This window comes from Lagopus leucura, unplaced genomic scaffold (assembly GCF_019238085.1).
Source record: "Lagopus leucura isolate 7727_CA_CO unplaced genomic scaffold, USGS_WTPT01 52746-0_obj-0_obj, whole genome shotgun sequence".
Taxonomy (NCBI): domain Eukaryota; kingdom Metazoa; phylum Chordata; class Aves; order Galliformes; family Phasianidae; genus Lagopus; species Lagopus leucura.
Window position 1 is genome coordinate 1 of NW_024963558.1, and position 15,110 is coordinate 15,110.

The following is a 15,110-nucleotide window of genomic DNA, read 5'->3' on the forward strand; positions in this document are numbered from 1 at the left end:
TTGGTGGCCCTGCATGGCACAGGGGGGTTGGAGCTTCGTGATCCTTGAGGTCCCTTCCAGCCCGGGCCGTTCTGTGATTCTATGATTCTGTAAGATGCAGGCGTTACTTTCGGAGCGACCAACGACAACCTCCCTCACAGCGGAAGGCGCGCGCCGCATTCGACGCACACTGCCCTCTCCCGCCTGACAGAACGCGCATGCGCAGCGCTGCCCCTCCGCGCGCCTGGAGCGAGGCGCGGCTCACGCCCGGCGCCCCTCCTTGCCGGCAGGGGGCGCTGCCGCACGCTGCGTGTGCCGGAGGGGCGGTCGGGGCCGCGCGCGGGGCGGAGCGGGGCGGCGGCGCGGGGCGGCCCCCCGGCGGCCATGGCCCTTCCCGGCATTCCCTATGAGCGGCGGCTGCTCATCATGGCGGACCCGAGAGACAAGGCGCTGCAGGACTATCGCAAGAAGCTGCTGGAGCACAAGGAGATCGACGGGCGCCTCAAAGAGCGTGAGTGGCGGCCCGGCGGGAAGGCCGTTGGGTGTGTGAGGGCTCTGAGCGGAGCCCCGGGGCCGCCGCGCCGTGACGCTGCTCGCGCCTCGTCATGGGCCCGGCCCCGCGGACGACGGCCGACTGAGGGGAGCGGGCGGGGCCGCGAGATGGGCCTGTGCCGTGCCGGGGAGGATGAGGGGGAAGGCGCGGGGAGGGAAGCCTCCGGGGAGACCTCGGTGCGGCCATCGGTGCGTGGAGGGGGATCGTAAACCGGGAGATGGCGGTCCGATGGCGACAGGAGGAGGGGAAAGGGCTTTAAAGTAAAAGAGGAGGGGTTTGGGGCGTGCGCCGAGGGGGAGTTATTTAATCGGAGGGCGGTGAGGCGCTGCCCCGAGCTGTGGGTGTCCCGTCTGTTACAGGGCTGTGGGCGGCTGGGCTGGGGGAGGTTTAAGGGTCCTTCCAACACAGCCTCCTCCTGTGGCTGTGCTCACAAATGGCTGCTTTGGTAATTGCTGAGCAGCAGGGTGACTTGCAGAGTGTGCACGGCTTCCACCTGCTGCTTTTCTGCTGATCCCTGTTTCCTGGAGGGCTGGAAGTTATCAGAACCTGTGTTCCTCTTTCTTTGTCCAGTAAGGGAGCAGCTGAAGGAGCTCACCAAGCAGTATGAGAAGTCAGAAAATGATCTCAAGGCCTTGCAGAGTGTTGGGCAGGTATGTAAGAGGCAAAGTCGTAACAGCTTATGGCTGTGGATGGTGAGCTTGCCTAGAAGTAGCTGGAACGACTTGCCTAGCAGTTGTTAAATTCATGTTATTACAAAGAAAAAGTGGGGATGGTGCAGCAGACAGAAAGCAGGACCTCACCACCAGGAATTGTCATACCATTCATATCTGTTAGAAAGGTTTTCTTTGTTTGTCCTTGCTAATAGAAATTGTTAGAAGAAATTAAAGCACTAATGTAAAACTTGAAGCAGGAGAAAGAATTTCAAAGCCATCTTTTGTGTGCTGAAGCATAAGTTAAATATTGTTTGGCAAGGGTGAGTTAATCTGTAGGCTAATACTGCATTTATTCCTTTGCAGATCGTTGGCGAGGTGCTCAAACAGCTAACAGAAGAGAAATGTAAGTATATCAGTCTGTTCTGAAGTTCTGTAAGTCAGCTTTTGCAGTTGAAGCCCATCTAAAGATGGGCAATTGTAAAGAATCAGAGCATTAGTGATGTCAGTATTGGCAGGAAAATAGGATATCCTCAATAGTTCAGAGGTGTAATTTGGAGCTGTGAATCAGGCTAACTGATTGTTTTCTGTGATCTTTTTTCTCTAGTCATCGTGAAGGCTACAAATGGACCAAGATACGTGGTTGGCTGTCGCCGTCAGGTAGCTGACTTGTGTGAATATTCAGAAGGAGGTTGCTTTGCTCTTGAATATTAACGTGGCTTTTCATTGGCTGAGTTCTGAATGGCATTAAGCATTTTCTTCTTTAAGCTGTATGTGGCTGTTTTATACAGGTGCCTGCTTGCTCTCTGCCTTCCTATCAGGCAATAGCATGTCTTCTTAGTAAGGATAAGGTGACTCTAAATGCTCCTGGAGCTTTGCACGTATTTATCCTTTTCACTTGTTTGAAGCTCAGTATTTGTGCCGGATCTTAAACTCTGAAAATAAATCATCACACCTTCAAGCTGTGAAGAATCTCCCTCGCCATGCTGTGAATGCAGCCTGCAGCAGTAATGGTCCTGTGCTGAGCTGCAGATCTGCTGCTCTACAACTAGATATTTATATCTCTTTCTAATACTTTTTGCACTCCGTTTCAATGAATAATTATGGAAGGCAACACCCCTGTTCACTTTACACCCCTGAACACTTTGTGAGAGAGTTTTGTCTTTAACAACTTAGAGCATCTTGGTGCTTCAGCAGCACTTCTTAGTTACACCATAAAAGCTGACATAGTAGTGTGAACCCTTGCTTACAAAACAGCCCATCCTCTGATACAGCCAGAACCAGCTTAGAGGTGCTTTTGACTGTCTCCATTTGTACAAAGGTGCACAGAAGTGTAAGTAATGCATTGCACAGCTGCTGGTTGGTGAATGTGACCCATTTGCAGTAAGAAAAACACTGCAGATCAGGAATTCTTTACAAAAGTCTGGTGTTGCTGAGGAACCACAGAACTTAGTGAGTGTGTGGCAACAGAGTCGTTCTAGGGAGTGAGGGAATCGTCAGGCTCATCCTTGTGTTTCATGCATAGGAACAAAGCAGCACAGCTTTGAAATGTGAGACTGTAAGGTGTCTTCTGGATAGAATTATGACACTGAGAAAGGATCACCTATTTTGAGAAGGCAGCAGCATTTTGCTTAATTGTTTTAATGCATAAATAAGTGCAAGTGGTTCTGAGCAGCTGTGACCTTTCTGTTCATTTTGAGCTGGTTCGTGTGCTGTAGGAAAAGGAAAAGCAGCTGCACTTTAAGACCTGTGGTTGTGGCACTTTCCCTTGTATAATGGCAATACCTTTTGGAAGGAAAACTGATCCTACAACTCGTTCTGCTGAAAGAAAATGTTTGCAGGTGTTTTGCAGTGCTCTGATTCTCTCAGAATTAAGGATTCTTACGGCTCAGAAAAGTGTTTTGTTCCTTCTCGTGACCTCAAGCCTCATAATAGAACCTGAATGCACGATTTAACCAACTCTATTTAGATGGTTCGTCTGCAATGCACTGTAGGGGGAGTTGAGGCAACCAAGAAGTGACAGAGTGGGCAGCCTATCCCTGGAATGACCAAAACACTCTTCTGAGACGAGCCTACTTAATTCTACTGAGGCACATGAAAGGTTTGGTGTGTTGGTCTTGAGGTTCTGTGTCACAGCAGAGAGAAATGCTCAGGAATAGGTTGTGGTTGGATGAGTCTGACCTTCAGCGTGAACTTTGGAGTTTATTCTTGCCCAAAAAGCACCCTTTGATCTTAAAAGATCCCTGATTTGATAGGAGAGACCAAAAAAAAAAACAGTGATACGTGCCTTGATATTTTGGCATTTTGAAAACTTCTCAGGGATTTTTTCAGCCTGAAAGAATAGCTTTTGATCCAGGCCCTCGTGGCTGTGCTGTGCTGCTGAGGAAGGAGAGCCATAGGGTGGAAATTAAAGCAATGTTACTTCCCTATCTGAAGTGTGCTTTAGAAGGAATTCAAGGTCAAGTGGTTTCTTTTCATCTTCTTGCTGGAGAATAGCTTAAATCTATTGGGCTGTGTGAAATCTGATATGATTTCAAGCTCCTACTTACTTCTTATGGTTAGGCAGCTGAACAGAGCCTTATCAGTGACTCCAATCAGGGAGGAGTGACAGCTTGATCCTAAAGCTATGAGAGACTGAGTAATCCACGTGGGCACAGGACCTGAATCTCCCAGCAGGGGAGCTGGGAAGCTTGCAAACAGCTGTAGAAATCCCTATTGTTCAGATGCCAGGTCGGTAAAGCTCAGAATGAAAAGGTTTTATATTCCTCAAAGGTAAATTGAGTGCCTCTTTAAAAACAAAGCAATGAAAGCAGCCACGAGGTGATTTCCATCGTTCTTGTTCCTGCCTGTGGCTGGGGGAAATAAGACTGCTGTCCTGGATGAGGTTACCCAAAAACAGGGTGAGAAATGCACACCAGCAGTTTTAAGCCCAGCAGAAATTATCAGGGGGTACTGCAGAGTGCTGGGATGGGACTGCTGGTATCAGGCTTCATTTAAGACTCTTACAAGTGGAACAGGCAGGCAAAAACTTCAGAGGCAGGCAGGTAGGGCATCTGAGGTGAGTGATAGCAGGGAAACAACAACTGGAGCTGCTGACTTTGAAGAAGAGGTGTAACTGTGTGTGTAAAGATGAAGAAAGGCTTGGAGAAAATAGGTTGGGAATATCTATACACCCTTCCTGGCAGCTCAGAAATGAGGAAGCCACTGAGTAGATGGGTGGCAAGTTCAGTCTCAAGTGAGCAGGCTGTTCCTTGTGTGCCCTAAGGGCTGCTTGCTTGTTTTGAAGCAGCTGGTTCTGTGCTGTGCTGAGCAGAGGGGAGGATTAGACCTCTCACTAATCCTTCCAGATTGACAGCAGTTTGAAACAAATTAGATGTACGTATGAATATGAATTATGGTCTAGAGAATACGATTTGTTTTCAAAAGTAGCAGAAGTAAGTTAGTGCCCTGCTGCTCAAGATCCCTTTCAGAGAATTGTTCCTGTTTTAGCCTTACTGGCATCCATTTGTGGCAGCTTAGGGGGTTGTTGGTCTGGAGCAGCTCCTGGCTCGCTTCTGGGTGCCTGTGAAATAGCTGACCTGCTTTTTCACAGCCTCACCATTCCCAAAAATGGTGCTGAGCCACAAGCAGTGTTTACTAGAGCAGCTGCTTGGCACGTAGCGCAGCGCCCTTCTTTCTTCTGGAGCACAATAAACATCATGGCTAAAACCAAGCGTTGTTTTGGTGTGTGTTCTAACAGAACTATCTCCTTTGTTACTAGCTGGACAAAAGTAAGCTGAAACCAGGCACGAGAGTTGCTCTGGATATGACCACTCTGACTATTATGAGGTAAGCTTCTGCTCTGTTGTACTCCTTACCTAAAGGGGGGGGGAATTCCTCTCTGAACAGATAATGCAAGAGTCTGAGCAGTCAGTTACGTCATGCTTTGTCACAGTTTTCAGTAAAGCAGTGTTTAAGACAAGTACTTTGAGGGAAGTCTTGTCAATCTGTTGAAAAAGGAGTTGCCTGGTCTTCTAGGGGAAAAAAATACTCAGTTACAACTCAGCCTTTTCAGCACTTTCCATTTGCTTTAAAGCTTTTTTAAAAGTTTGCCAGCTTTGGGATTTGTTCTGTTTGTTTGTTTTCCCCAACAAATATTTGCCTTGTTTTCAAGGTGAAGCAAGGAAAAGCAATAATTCTTGTACTTGCTCTGGGATTGTTTCAATAACCACATAAACTCTTGCACAATAAAGCTTGCTTACTCCTGTTTGTTTTATTCCAGATATTTGCCGAGAGAAGTGGATCCCCTGGTTTATAATATGTCTCATGAGGATCCAGGGGACGTTTCATATTCTGAGATTGGAGGGTTGTCAGAGCAAATCAGAGAGCTGAGAGAGGTATTCCAGCGTGAACAATGCTCCAAATAGTGGGATGTGTTCTGAGCCAAGTTTTCCAGTGCATAAATGTTTTATGTTTGTCCTAAACCGTGAGACAGGCTGCTAGAGGACCTATCAGCTGAGTGCTTTATATGTTTCATTAGCTTGCACTGCATCTTCCCTATGTTAGAAGAGATCTTCTGAGTGTTTAAATGTTTTTCAGCTTTGTTACTGTGGTGGACAGCAGTGTGATTCCAGGATGCTGGTGCATTCATTGTGAAGTAATCCTGTTAGTTTGGGCATCAGCATGGCAGGCTGTGCAGAGCTGCCCAGGAATGTGGGAGCTGAAAGGCTGATGCTGTTGTGAGCCAGCTGACTTTAGCAGAGGCTGTGTGCTGTACACACCTTCCAGCTGTGTGGAAGGTTGTTCTGAGCACCACTGACCAGTCCTCAGGTGGTTGTAACTCAGCTCTGCTGTTACACAAGCTTGGATTGAAATTAAGAAAGTCTTTTAAAGGGAGTTTGCAGGATGCAAAACCGTTGTGGTTGAGGGAGTACTGAGGGCATGGTTAGGATTGGCAGCCAGCAGATTAATTGTACATGTGAACTGCTGGAATTGCTCTGGCTTTTATGGCAGTGGTAATGTGTGGTAACAACAAGCATTAAGGGACATGAGCAATTGCAGAACTGAAGACTGACCAGTGAGGGCAGGATTGCACATTGATCAACTAGGTCAATTCCACATCTTATTAAATGGTTTCTCACCCAAAATATGCTGTGTAGAGAGCTAAAAGTACAGGTATCTGGAAAACAGGCTGCCAAGTGTTCCATTATCCTCCTGAGACCTCTTGTCTGTTTTAAAACTGAAACGGTCGCCCCAGACCTGAACACCATTTTGTCCAGGTCTGGAGCCCCCAGTACAGGAAAGGCAGGGAGCTGTTGGAGAGGGTCCAGAGGAGCCACAAAGATGAGCAGGGGGCTGCAGCACCTCCACTACAAAGACAGGCTGAGGGAGCTGGGCTTGTTCAGCATGGAGAAAAGAAAGCTGCAGGGTGACCTCAGTGCAGCCTGCAGTGCCTAAAGGGAGCCTGCAGACAGGAGGGGAGTCAGCTCTTGGAAAGGGGAGAGAACAGCAGGACAAGGGGAAATGGTTTGGAGTTGAGGGAGGGCAGATTGAGGTTGGATGTCAGGGGGAAGTTGTGTGCTGTGAGAGTGGTGAGGTGCTGGAACAGCTGCCCAGAGAGGCTGTGATGCCCCGTCCATCCCTGGAGGTGTTGAAGGCCAGGTTGGATGGGGCCCTGGGCAGCCTGGGCTGCTATGAAATGTGGAGGTTGGTGGCCCTGCATGGCACAGGGGGGTTGGAGCTTCGTGATCCTTGAGGTCCCTTCCAACCCGGGCCATTCTGTGGTTCTGTGATTCACTTATTTGTGCCTTCACAGGTAATAGAACTGCCACTTACAAACCCAGAACTTTTTCAGCGTGTGGGAATTATACCTCCAAAAGGCTGCCTGCTCTATGGCCCCCCTGGTGAGTAGTTGGCTACTGACAGATCTTGCCTCTTGTTCCTGCTCAGTGTGGTGGGGCAAGGCTTAAAGGTGATGCTCAGGCTTGTTGTTACCAGTTAAACACCATCACTCTCTTGTCTGGACAGGTACAGGGAAAACACTTTTGGCCAGAGCTGTTGCTAGCCAGCTTGACTGCAACTTCCTAAAGGTAGTGTAACCTTACTTCACACAGATTCATGTAGGTGTGCTTGATCTGTTTGCTATACTGTCTTTTCACTCGTGTGTTACATCTTCCACAAGGTGGTGTCAAGTTCCATAGTGGACAAGTACATTGGTGAAAGTGCTCGACTGATCAGAGAGATGTTTAATTATGCCAGAGATCATCAGCCATGTATCATTTTCATGGATGAGATCGATGCTATTGGTAAGGCTCGTGGCCTGGAGGGTGGCTGGAGGTTTCTCTGCTGTTAAACTCAGTCATCAAGTTGCTGTCTCTCTTGTGAGCAAATGTGTGCATGCTGTCTTTAGAGAAGAAATGTAACAGGACAAAGATGTCCTTCCACCTGGAGCTATTACAGCTAGCTTAGAACCATTATATTTGCACGTGGCTTAGATTGTTCTGACTGTACCAAGCAGGAGGCATTTAAGCAATTCTTCCCCAGTCTCTTTCTCATTAAGAGGGATATGTAATTGTTTTCTTACATGACGTTATGTGGAGGCAAAAGTAATGATTGGAGTTTGGTGTGCTGCAGGTGGCCGCCGTTTCTCTGAAGGCACTTCAGCTGACAGAGAAATTCAGAGGACTCTGATGGAGGTGAGTGCCCACACCTCAGCTACATTTCCTATAGTCACTGTTAAGTGAGACAGCTGTGAGTTGCTGCACTGTGATCTGGCTTGGCAGAATGTTTTCAGAGTTAATGTTTAATGTCTGAAGCTGAATTGATCCAGGCACAGCTTTTACAGAAGGCAGCTGCACGTCCTGATAACTCAGCTGTGACTCCATTTCAGTTGCTGGAATAGTTCAAGGATGTTTCTTCTCCTTACTGTGGCTTTGCGTTCTCCATCTTTCTTGGTTGTTGGGGGGCCTTCTCTTCCTTCAAGAGGAAAAGGAGGGCTTGTATCTTTTAATCCCAAAGATGCTTGTTTGATAGAATCTTAACACTTTCACAATTCAGTTCTCAGAACTAAGAGGAGTAGTGCTATTTCTTTGTTTCTGTACTCAGTGCTCTGGTAAACCTGGCTGTGTGAAGAGAATTCCTAAAGCTAGTGACAATTGAAGAGTTCTGAAGCTAGCAGAGACTTCACTGGCCCATGCTTGCCAACAGTTTGTGCAGTGCAAAAGAACGTATCTGCCTTACATAAAGAATTAAATCATTGTGATCAAAGAGCAAGTACTTCGAACCTTCACAATGAAATACCTTCATATGTTTATTAGCATTCTAGAGGCTGTCCTCCAAATCTAATTTGAATGTCCTGGATTCAGTGCACTGCTTGAAATGTGTCAGCCAACCGTTGGGTCCTTTGGTACTTGTGCTGCTTTCATGGCCATATTGCTTTAGCCAAGTCTTCCACATTGGAGCTCTGCTTTGTTCCCTATCTTTTCCTCTGGACAAAGCATTGCAGTGTCTCTCTTAAGCTCTTCTTTAGTGCTTACAGAATGCACGGCGAGCTGTGGCCTTCTCTTAGAAGGCTTGTAGAGTTTTTCTGGTTTGTCTGTACCACTTTTAACAGCTCAGTGCAAGTATGCATGCAGGAAGTAAGTTGCAATAGATGGAGTTTTTGGCTTATTGAAATACAAACTTCTGTTTTCTTCTAGCTGTTGAATCAGATGGACGGATTTGATACTCTGCACAGAGTTAAAATGATCATGGCTACTAACAGACCAGACACTCTGGATCCTGCCCTTCTGCGGCCTGGAAGGCTGGATAGGAAGATCCGTGAGTTACAGTGGCTGAAAGGATGTTGGCTGTGTGTGTGTGATGCCCTGCTGCTTTTATTCAAGCTGTAATTCTTTTCAGATATCGATCTGCCAAATGAACAAGCCAGATTAGATATTTTGAAGATTCATGCAGGTCCCATCACTAAACATGGGGAAATAGGTAAGTATTTGTAATTATTGATATCCTGCCTGGATATTCTACCTCAGCTTGTAAAAATGGGAAGAGCACGGCTGTAAATCAATAAGATGATGTGATTCTCATCAGGTAGTTTCCTGTTATGCAAACAAGCAGCATTTCTCTTAGCCAGAAAAATAAAAACAATAATTAACAAAAGAAATCCCACCCTACCGCAGTAATGGGCTGAAAATAAGCAGCTTTAAAAGTCAGAGAAACTTAACTTGGGAGTTTAGAGATGGCGTAATGAAAACCTTATTATTACCTGAAAATGAGTTTGTCTTTGGTCACTGGTGTAGAGGATTCTCTACAGCACAGGGGAGAACTATCATAAATCTGGGGAGCTTCATCTGATGCCTGCATTTCTCTCTGCTGACCAGCCTGTGTTCTCACAGCTGAGTTTCAGAGCCTTCCTCAAGAAAGCCGTAACTGTGATCTGACTTGAAAACAATGTCGGCTGCCTTTTATTTCAGCGGGGCTCTGCAGACCTTGCCTGCTTATTGCCAGCCCCGTGCCGCCCCCTCTCTGCCCCCGCCTCGTTGCTGACACCAGCTATTCATCAGCCAGCCTGCATGAGCTGGGTAGTGGAACTGATCTCGTTCACCATCTGGCTGCATAAACAGCTGCAGCTCAATAGAGGGTGGCTCAGGAGCAGGGATGAGCTGGGGGAGGGTGAGAGTGATGAGGGCTGCCTTTTTAGCCGTGCTGTTGGCATAAATGTGCGTCAGGCTGTAGGCTAAGATACAAAAGATGCTCCCAGGCAAATCATGAGCCTGGTGTGATGTGCTTTGGCCTGTTTCACTGTATGTTTGGGGGCTAAAACTAAAGCAGGTGGGGTCATTGACACCGTTTAGCACAGGGAGGTGTGAAGGAGTTACAGCTAAACTTCTGAATGTCGTGTGGGAGGGCAGTGGTGCTCAGCTGCGACTTCCTGGAACGAAGTCCACAATGATCTCATCAGCAGAATGGGCTGTGTGTGGCATTGGAACCCTGTGATAAAGACCTGATTAAGAAATGACTTTTAGTGTGCAGCACTAAAGGCTCAACAGGCAGTGTTTTGAAAACCTGCTACAGAAACCACAACCGTAGCTGTTGCTCTTGGTAAATGTATGCATAAAGTGTCAGGCTTTGTATCCCAGGGCGCCTAAATATCTTCTGTAGATTCACTTGAATAAGGGGAAAGGGACTGAGAGGATGGCTTGGATTTCAGTTTTCTGGTATTTTTTTATTGTTCACGTGATGATTTCAACACTTACTTGATCCTTGCATTTCATGTTGATGCTCATAGTGTCCAAATCAGTAACTCTGGGATTTCACTTTGTAATATGAACTTTCAGCTCAGATACGTTTATTTGTTAATGGATGGGTTAATACAGCTGATTATTTCAGTTCATGTAACTTACCAGCCTTGTAGGGTGGAATCACAGAATCACAGCATGGCCTGGGTTGCACAGGAGCACAGTGCTCATCCAGTTCCAACCCCCTGCTGTGTGCAGGTCGCCAACCAGCAGCCCAGGCTGCCCAGAGCCACATCCAGCCTGGCCTTGAATGCCTGCAGGGATGGATGGGGCATCCACAGCCTCCTTGGGCAACCTGTGCCAGTGCCTCACCACCCTCTGGGGGAAAAACTTCCTCCTCGTATCCAACCCAAACCTCCCCTGTCTCACTTTAAAGCCATTCCCCTTGCCCCATCACCATCCACCCTCACACACAGCCGTTCCCCTCCTGTTTATCCACTCCCTTCAAGCACTGGAAGGCCACCATGAGGTCTCCCTGCAGCCTTCTCTTCTCCAAGCTGTGTTCCATCATTAGCTGGACATGTATTTCAGTCACATCCAATGGAGAAATGTGAATTTACTTCTGATTGACATCTGTGTTTTGTTAATAGATTATGAAGCAATTGTGAAGCTTTCTGATGGCTTTAATGGAGCGGACTTAAGAAACGTCTGTACTGAAGCAGGTACACTCTTAATTTTGCTGGGCTCTTTGATCGATGCTAATCACTCCAGCTGTTTCCCACACTCTGCTGTGAGTGGATTAAAACCAGGAAGTTAGCAGTGTTGTGCTTACACTTGCTTTGTGTATCCGTTTCTTAAGGATGGTTTCATCCTCTTCCCGGCGGGTTGATTTTATTAATTGCATAAAAGAGATGTGTGAAGGTTTGTGCAGGGGGTGTAAGACAGATCCCTTCTGCTTTCATCTGAACACCGTGTTCTCAAGGATCGCCAGCTTACTGCCCAATTATTTCTTACAGGTATGTTTGCCATCCGTGCTGACCATGACTTTGTAGTTCAGGAAGACTTCATGAAGGCTGTTAGAAAAGTGGCCGATTCCAAGAAGCTGGAGTCCAAGCTTGACTACAAACCTGTTTAAATGAACCGTGCCAATTGTGATTGATGTGCAGGGAGCTGGGTTAATGTATAAAAAGAGAAATAATGCATAATACAAACATAAGGTGTTTGTATAACATGTAGGTAGTAATTTGGTAATACTGCTTGCAAGTGTGGGGCTACAGAAGTGTTTTCTGTGCAATTCTGAAATGCAAAATTCATTACAGCCCAGGTTAAGGAAAGGTGTGGAGGTGTGTTCTCATAGCATCTGCCGTGTGAGTGTATAAACCTGCCTCAATGGTTTAGCAGACTTAAAGTTCATTTCTTGACTTTTTTTTTTTTTTTATATCAGTAAATTTCATTCCATCAAACAATGGAATAAAACTTGTTTAAATCAGCTTATCCCAGTGTGCTTTCATAGTATCACAGCATGGCCTGGGTTGCACAGGAGCACAGTGCTCATCCAGCTCCAACCCCCTGCTGTGTGCAGGTCACCAACCAGCAGCCCAGGCTGCCCAGAGCCACATCCAGCCTGGCCTTGAATGCCTGCAGGGATGGGGCATCCACAGCCTCCTTGGGCAACCTGTGCCAGCACTGTCCTTGCTGTGTGTGTCTGGCACGGCTGCAATCTGGCCTTGTGTGAAGCTGACTTTGTGCTCCCTAGGAATTCTGCAGCTGTTGGAGTGATCATTCAGACGGAAATGAAACCTTGGTGAAGATGTTCTTTTCCTTAATGCCATCTATCAGTGTGCATTATCCTCTGGGCTCTGCTCAGAGGGCTGTGCATGGAGCTGGGTGCACAGTGCAGCCATGGTGCAGCATTAGACAGGAGCAGCAGTGCACCAGCCTCTACTTCTGGCTACTTCTCATTATTCTAATTGGATTACTTCAGGCACACTTGGCTGACAGACAAGCGTGTCAGGTTAACCCCTGGTTTGCTGCAAAGCAGTGCTGAGTAGCACCTCTGTGGGAGTGGTTTGTTCCCCATCGCTGTGAAACCCAGGACTGGAGCCCCCAGTGCAAGAAAGGCAGGGGGCTGTTGGAGAGGGTCCAGAGGAGCCACAAAGATGAGCAGGGGGCTGCAGCACCTCCACTACAAAGACAGGCTGAGGGAGCTGGGCTTGTTCAGCATGGAGAAAAGAGGGCTGCAGGGTGAGCTCAGTGCAGCCTGCAGTGCCTAAAGGGAGCCTGCAGACAGGAGGGAGTCAGCTCTTGGAAAGGGGAGATGGCAGCAGGACAAGGGGAAATGGTTTGAAGTGGAGGGAGGGCAGATGGAGGTTGGATGTCAGGGGGAAGTTGTGTGCTGTGAGAGTGGTGAGGTGCTGGAACAGCTGCCCAGAGAGGCTGCGATGCCCCGTCCATCCCTGGAGGTGTTGAAGGCCAGGTTGGATGGGGCCCTGGGCAGCTTGGGCTGCTGTGAAATGTGGAGGTTGGTGGCCCTGCATGGCACAGGGGGGTTGGAGCTTCGTGACCCTTGAGGTCCCTTCCAACCTTGGCCGTTCTGTAGTTCATCCTGCGGGGCACAGCAGAGGCAGTGGAGGTGCGGGACGGGCACAGCTCTCACTTGGAAACCCTTCCTGCCGCGGCACGCTGGGCTTGAATCGATCCCGGCTCCGCACGGGTCGCCGCCGCTGTTCGTACAGACGGAGCCTGCCGTCACCGCGGCTCGGGGTCGGTCCCGCTGCAGGTGCCGGGCGGTTGGGCCGTTCGGAAGGGGCGCCAGCGCGGGTCCGCGTCCCTCCTCACACCGCCCTCGGGATGGCGGGGCGGGGCCTGGGGGCGGAGGAGGAGGAGGAGGTGGAAACGGAGGAGGAGGAGGCGGCGGCACGGCGGCAGCATGGCGGCCAGGAGCGAGCGGCTGGGAGCGCCGCCGCCTCCCCCGCTTCCCCCCGCCGCCCCCGAGCCGGAGCCCGCCGGGACGCTGCCCAAATAGCCGCCCCGCCCGGCCCCGCCCCGCACGGAGAGCGCCCGGCCATGGAGCTCGCCAAGCCGGCCTTCCCCGCGCTGCCGCAGGCCAAGGAGGATTCGGAGGTAGGGCGGCCCGGCCGGGGTCGGGGGGGGGCGCCGCCCGCGGGATCTCCGCGCCCGACCGACGGGTCTCCGGCTCCGCCGCCCGGCGCCGCGCCGCGCTCCGGCCTGTCCCCGCCTCGGGCCGCGATCCGGGCCGGCTCGGTCTCCGCGTGCGCCCGGGGAGCCCCCGAGCTCCGGCCGGCTGGGTTGGGCGGTTGGAAGCCGGCGAGCACCTGCGCGTCCCCCGTCCGACAGTTGGCGCTTGCTCGCTTAGGAGCGAGTTGGTGAGCGGGCGGGCTGCCCGAGCGCGGGCTGTGGCTCCGGACAGCTGCCGGCCGGCACGGCTCAGCACCATGTCTGAGTGCATTGCCGTGCCGTGCCGTCACGCCGCTGCTCCGCGTCCCGCAAACGGGAGCGTCTGTTACTGCATCAGTGGGATTAGTTGTGCTGTGGGAAGCGTGCGCTGCTCTTTGGACTCGTTTCTAATTGGAAGCCGGGTTGTAACGCAGTGCTAAGCGGGTTTTGTGTCTCGTTTCCGTAATCTCTCAACGACACAACGTGTGTGATGGTAGAGCTTCCATTTCTGTGGAACCGTAGCGGAGAATTTCAAGGGCAGCGCTTAAAACCTGTGAGTTATTTCGTTTTTCAGCACTTACCTTTGTGTCTGACCCCAGCACTGCAGCTGGAGCGTGTGGGGGAAGCAGAAAAGTTGTGGTCGGTGTGAGGATATCCAGGCTGGCTGTGCAAGAACTTCTGAAGCACAGGGTGAGAGCTGACAGCCCCGGGCCTCCAGCACAGCTCTTGAGAAGATGCTTTGGAAGAGGAAACTGAAGCCGTTCTGCCTCCAAACTGGTGGAGAGCTGAGGGTCGAGCCCTGCGTCTTGCTGCCAGGAGGCTCTTTAATCAGAAGCACGCGAGTGTTGTTTGCAGGGGGATGGCTGTGTGTGGTTTGGTGCTGTTTTGGTAGGTTGGACTTTGAGGTATTGATGGGAAAGAGGTTGAGCTCAGGCAGTGCCTGCTTTTGGTCCTGCTGTAGGCTGCCCGAGGGCAAGTGCAGCTCTGTGCTCATGTTCAGGTGGTTCCAATGCCTGCCCCTTTGTCCTGGCTGACACTGGGACGATCTTTTATAAACAAAGCAAAAAAACCAAATTGGTGAGCTGATAGGATTGCCTGCACAGCTTTGCTGTAGTGCTGGCCTAAGGATGAGTGAGAGAGTGGGCAAGGCTGTCTGCTGGGTGACTGATGGCAGCCTGTGGTTGGGTTGGCTTGAACAGTGAAGTGCTGTAGTGAAACAGACTGATTTTTCTGCCCTGCAGGTGGTTTATGATGTCCCTAATCCATATGTAGTATGGATCCCTGCAGGCGTTCAAGGCCAGGCTGGATGTGGCTCTGGGCAGCCTGGCCTGCTGATTAGCGACCCTGCACACAGCAGGGGGTTGGAACCAGGTGATCATTGTGGTCCTTTGCAACCCAGGCCATTCTGTGGTTTTTGAACTCCTGGCCTCAGCCAGCAGTACCTGTAGGAGTTTGTGAAATGCTGTGTTGGGACACGCTGCCGGAATGTGCCTGCTGGAGGGAGCCCTGCCTGCCTCCTCCTCATCCCAAACCTGATAA

At 49.9% G+C, this 15,110-nt stretch overlaps 1 protein-coding gene across 1 annotated transcript; it reads left to right on the forward strand.

Annotated features, from left to right (window-relative positions):
* Positions 1-343: 343 nt before the first annotated feature.
* Positions 344-11,883, forward strand: LOC122191215 (26S proteasome regulatory subunit 10B). The gene is made up of 14 exons (XM_042891438.1): positions 344-490; positions 1,103-1,182; positions 1,549-1,588; positions 1,790-1,842; positions 4,943-5,010; positions 5,444-5,558; positions 6,977-7,064; positions 7,189-7,250; positions 7,343-7,466; positions 7,795-7,856; positions 8,859-8,979; positions 9,061-9,141; positions 11,045-11,116; positions 11,411-11,883. Exons 1-14 carry the CDS (start codon positions 364-366, stop codon positions 11,527-11,529), a joined length of 1,212 nt encoding a protein of 403 aa, XP_042747372.1. The 5' UTR covers positions 344-363; the 3' UTR covers positions 11,530-11,883.
* The last annotated feature ends 3,227 nt before the right edge of the window (positions 11,884-15,110 follow it).

What these genes read in the sequence shown, in the direction of transcription:
- LOC122191215 (XM_042891438.1), top strand. Translation starts at nt 364, where the DNA reads ATGGCCCTTCCCGGCATTCCCTATGAGCGGCGGCTGCTCATCATGGCG. An exon ending in ACCACTCTGACTATTATGAG is followed by an intron (nt 5,011 to 5,443) that starts GTAAGCTTCTGC and finishes GTTTTATTCCAG; the next exon opens with ATATTTGCCGAGAGAAGTGG. An exon ending in GGATGAGATCGATGCTATTG is followed by an intron (nt 7,467 to 7,794) that starts GTAAGGCTCGTG and finishes GGTGTGCTGCAG; the next exon opens with GTGGCCGCCGTTTCTCTGAA.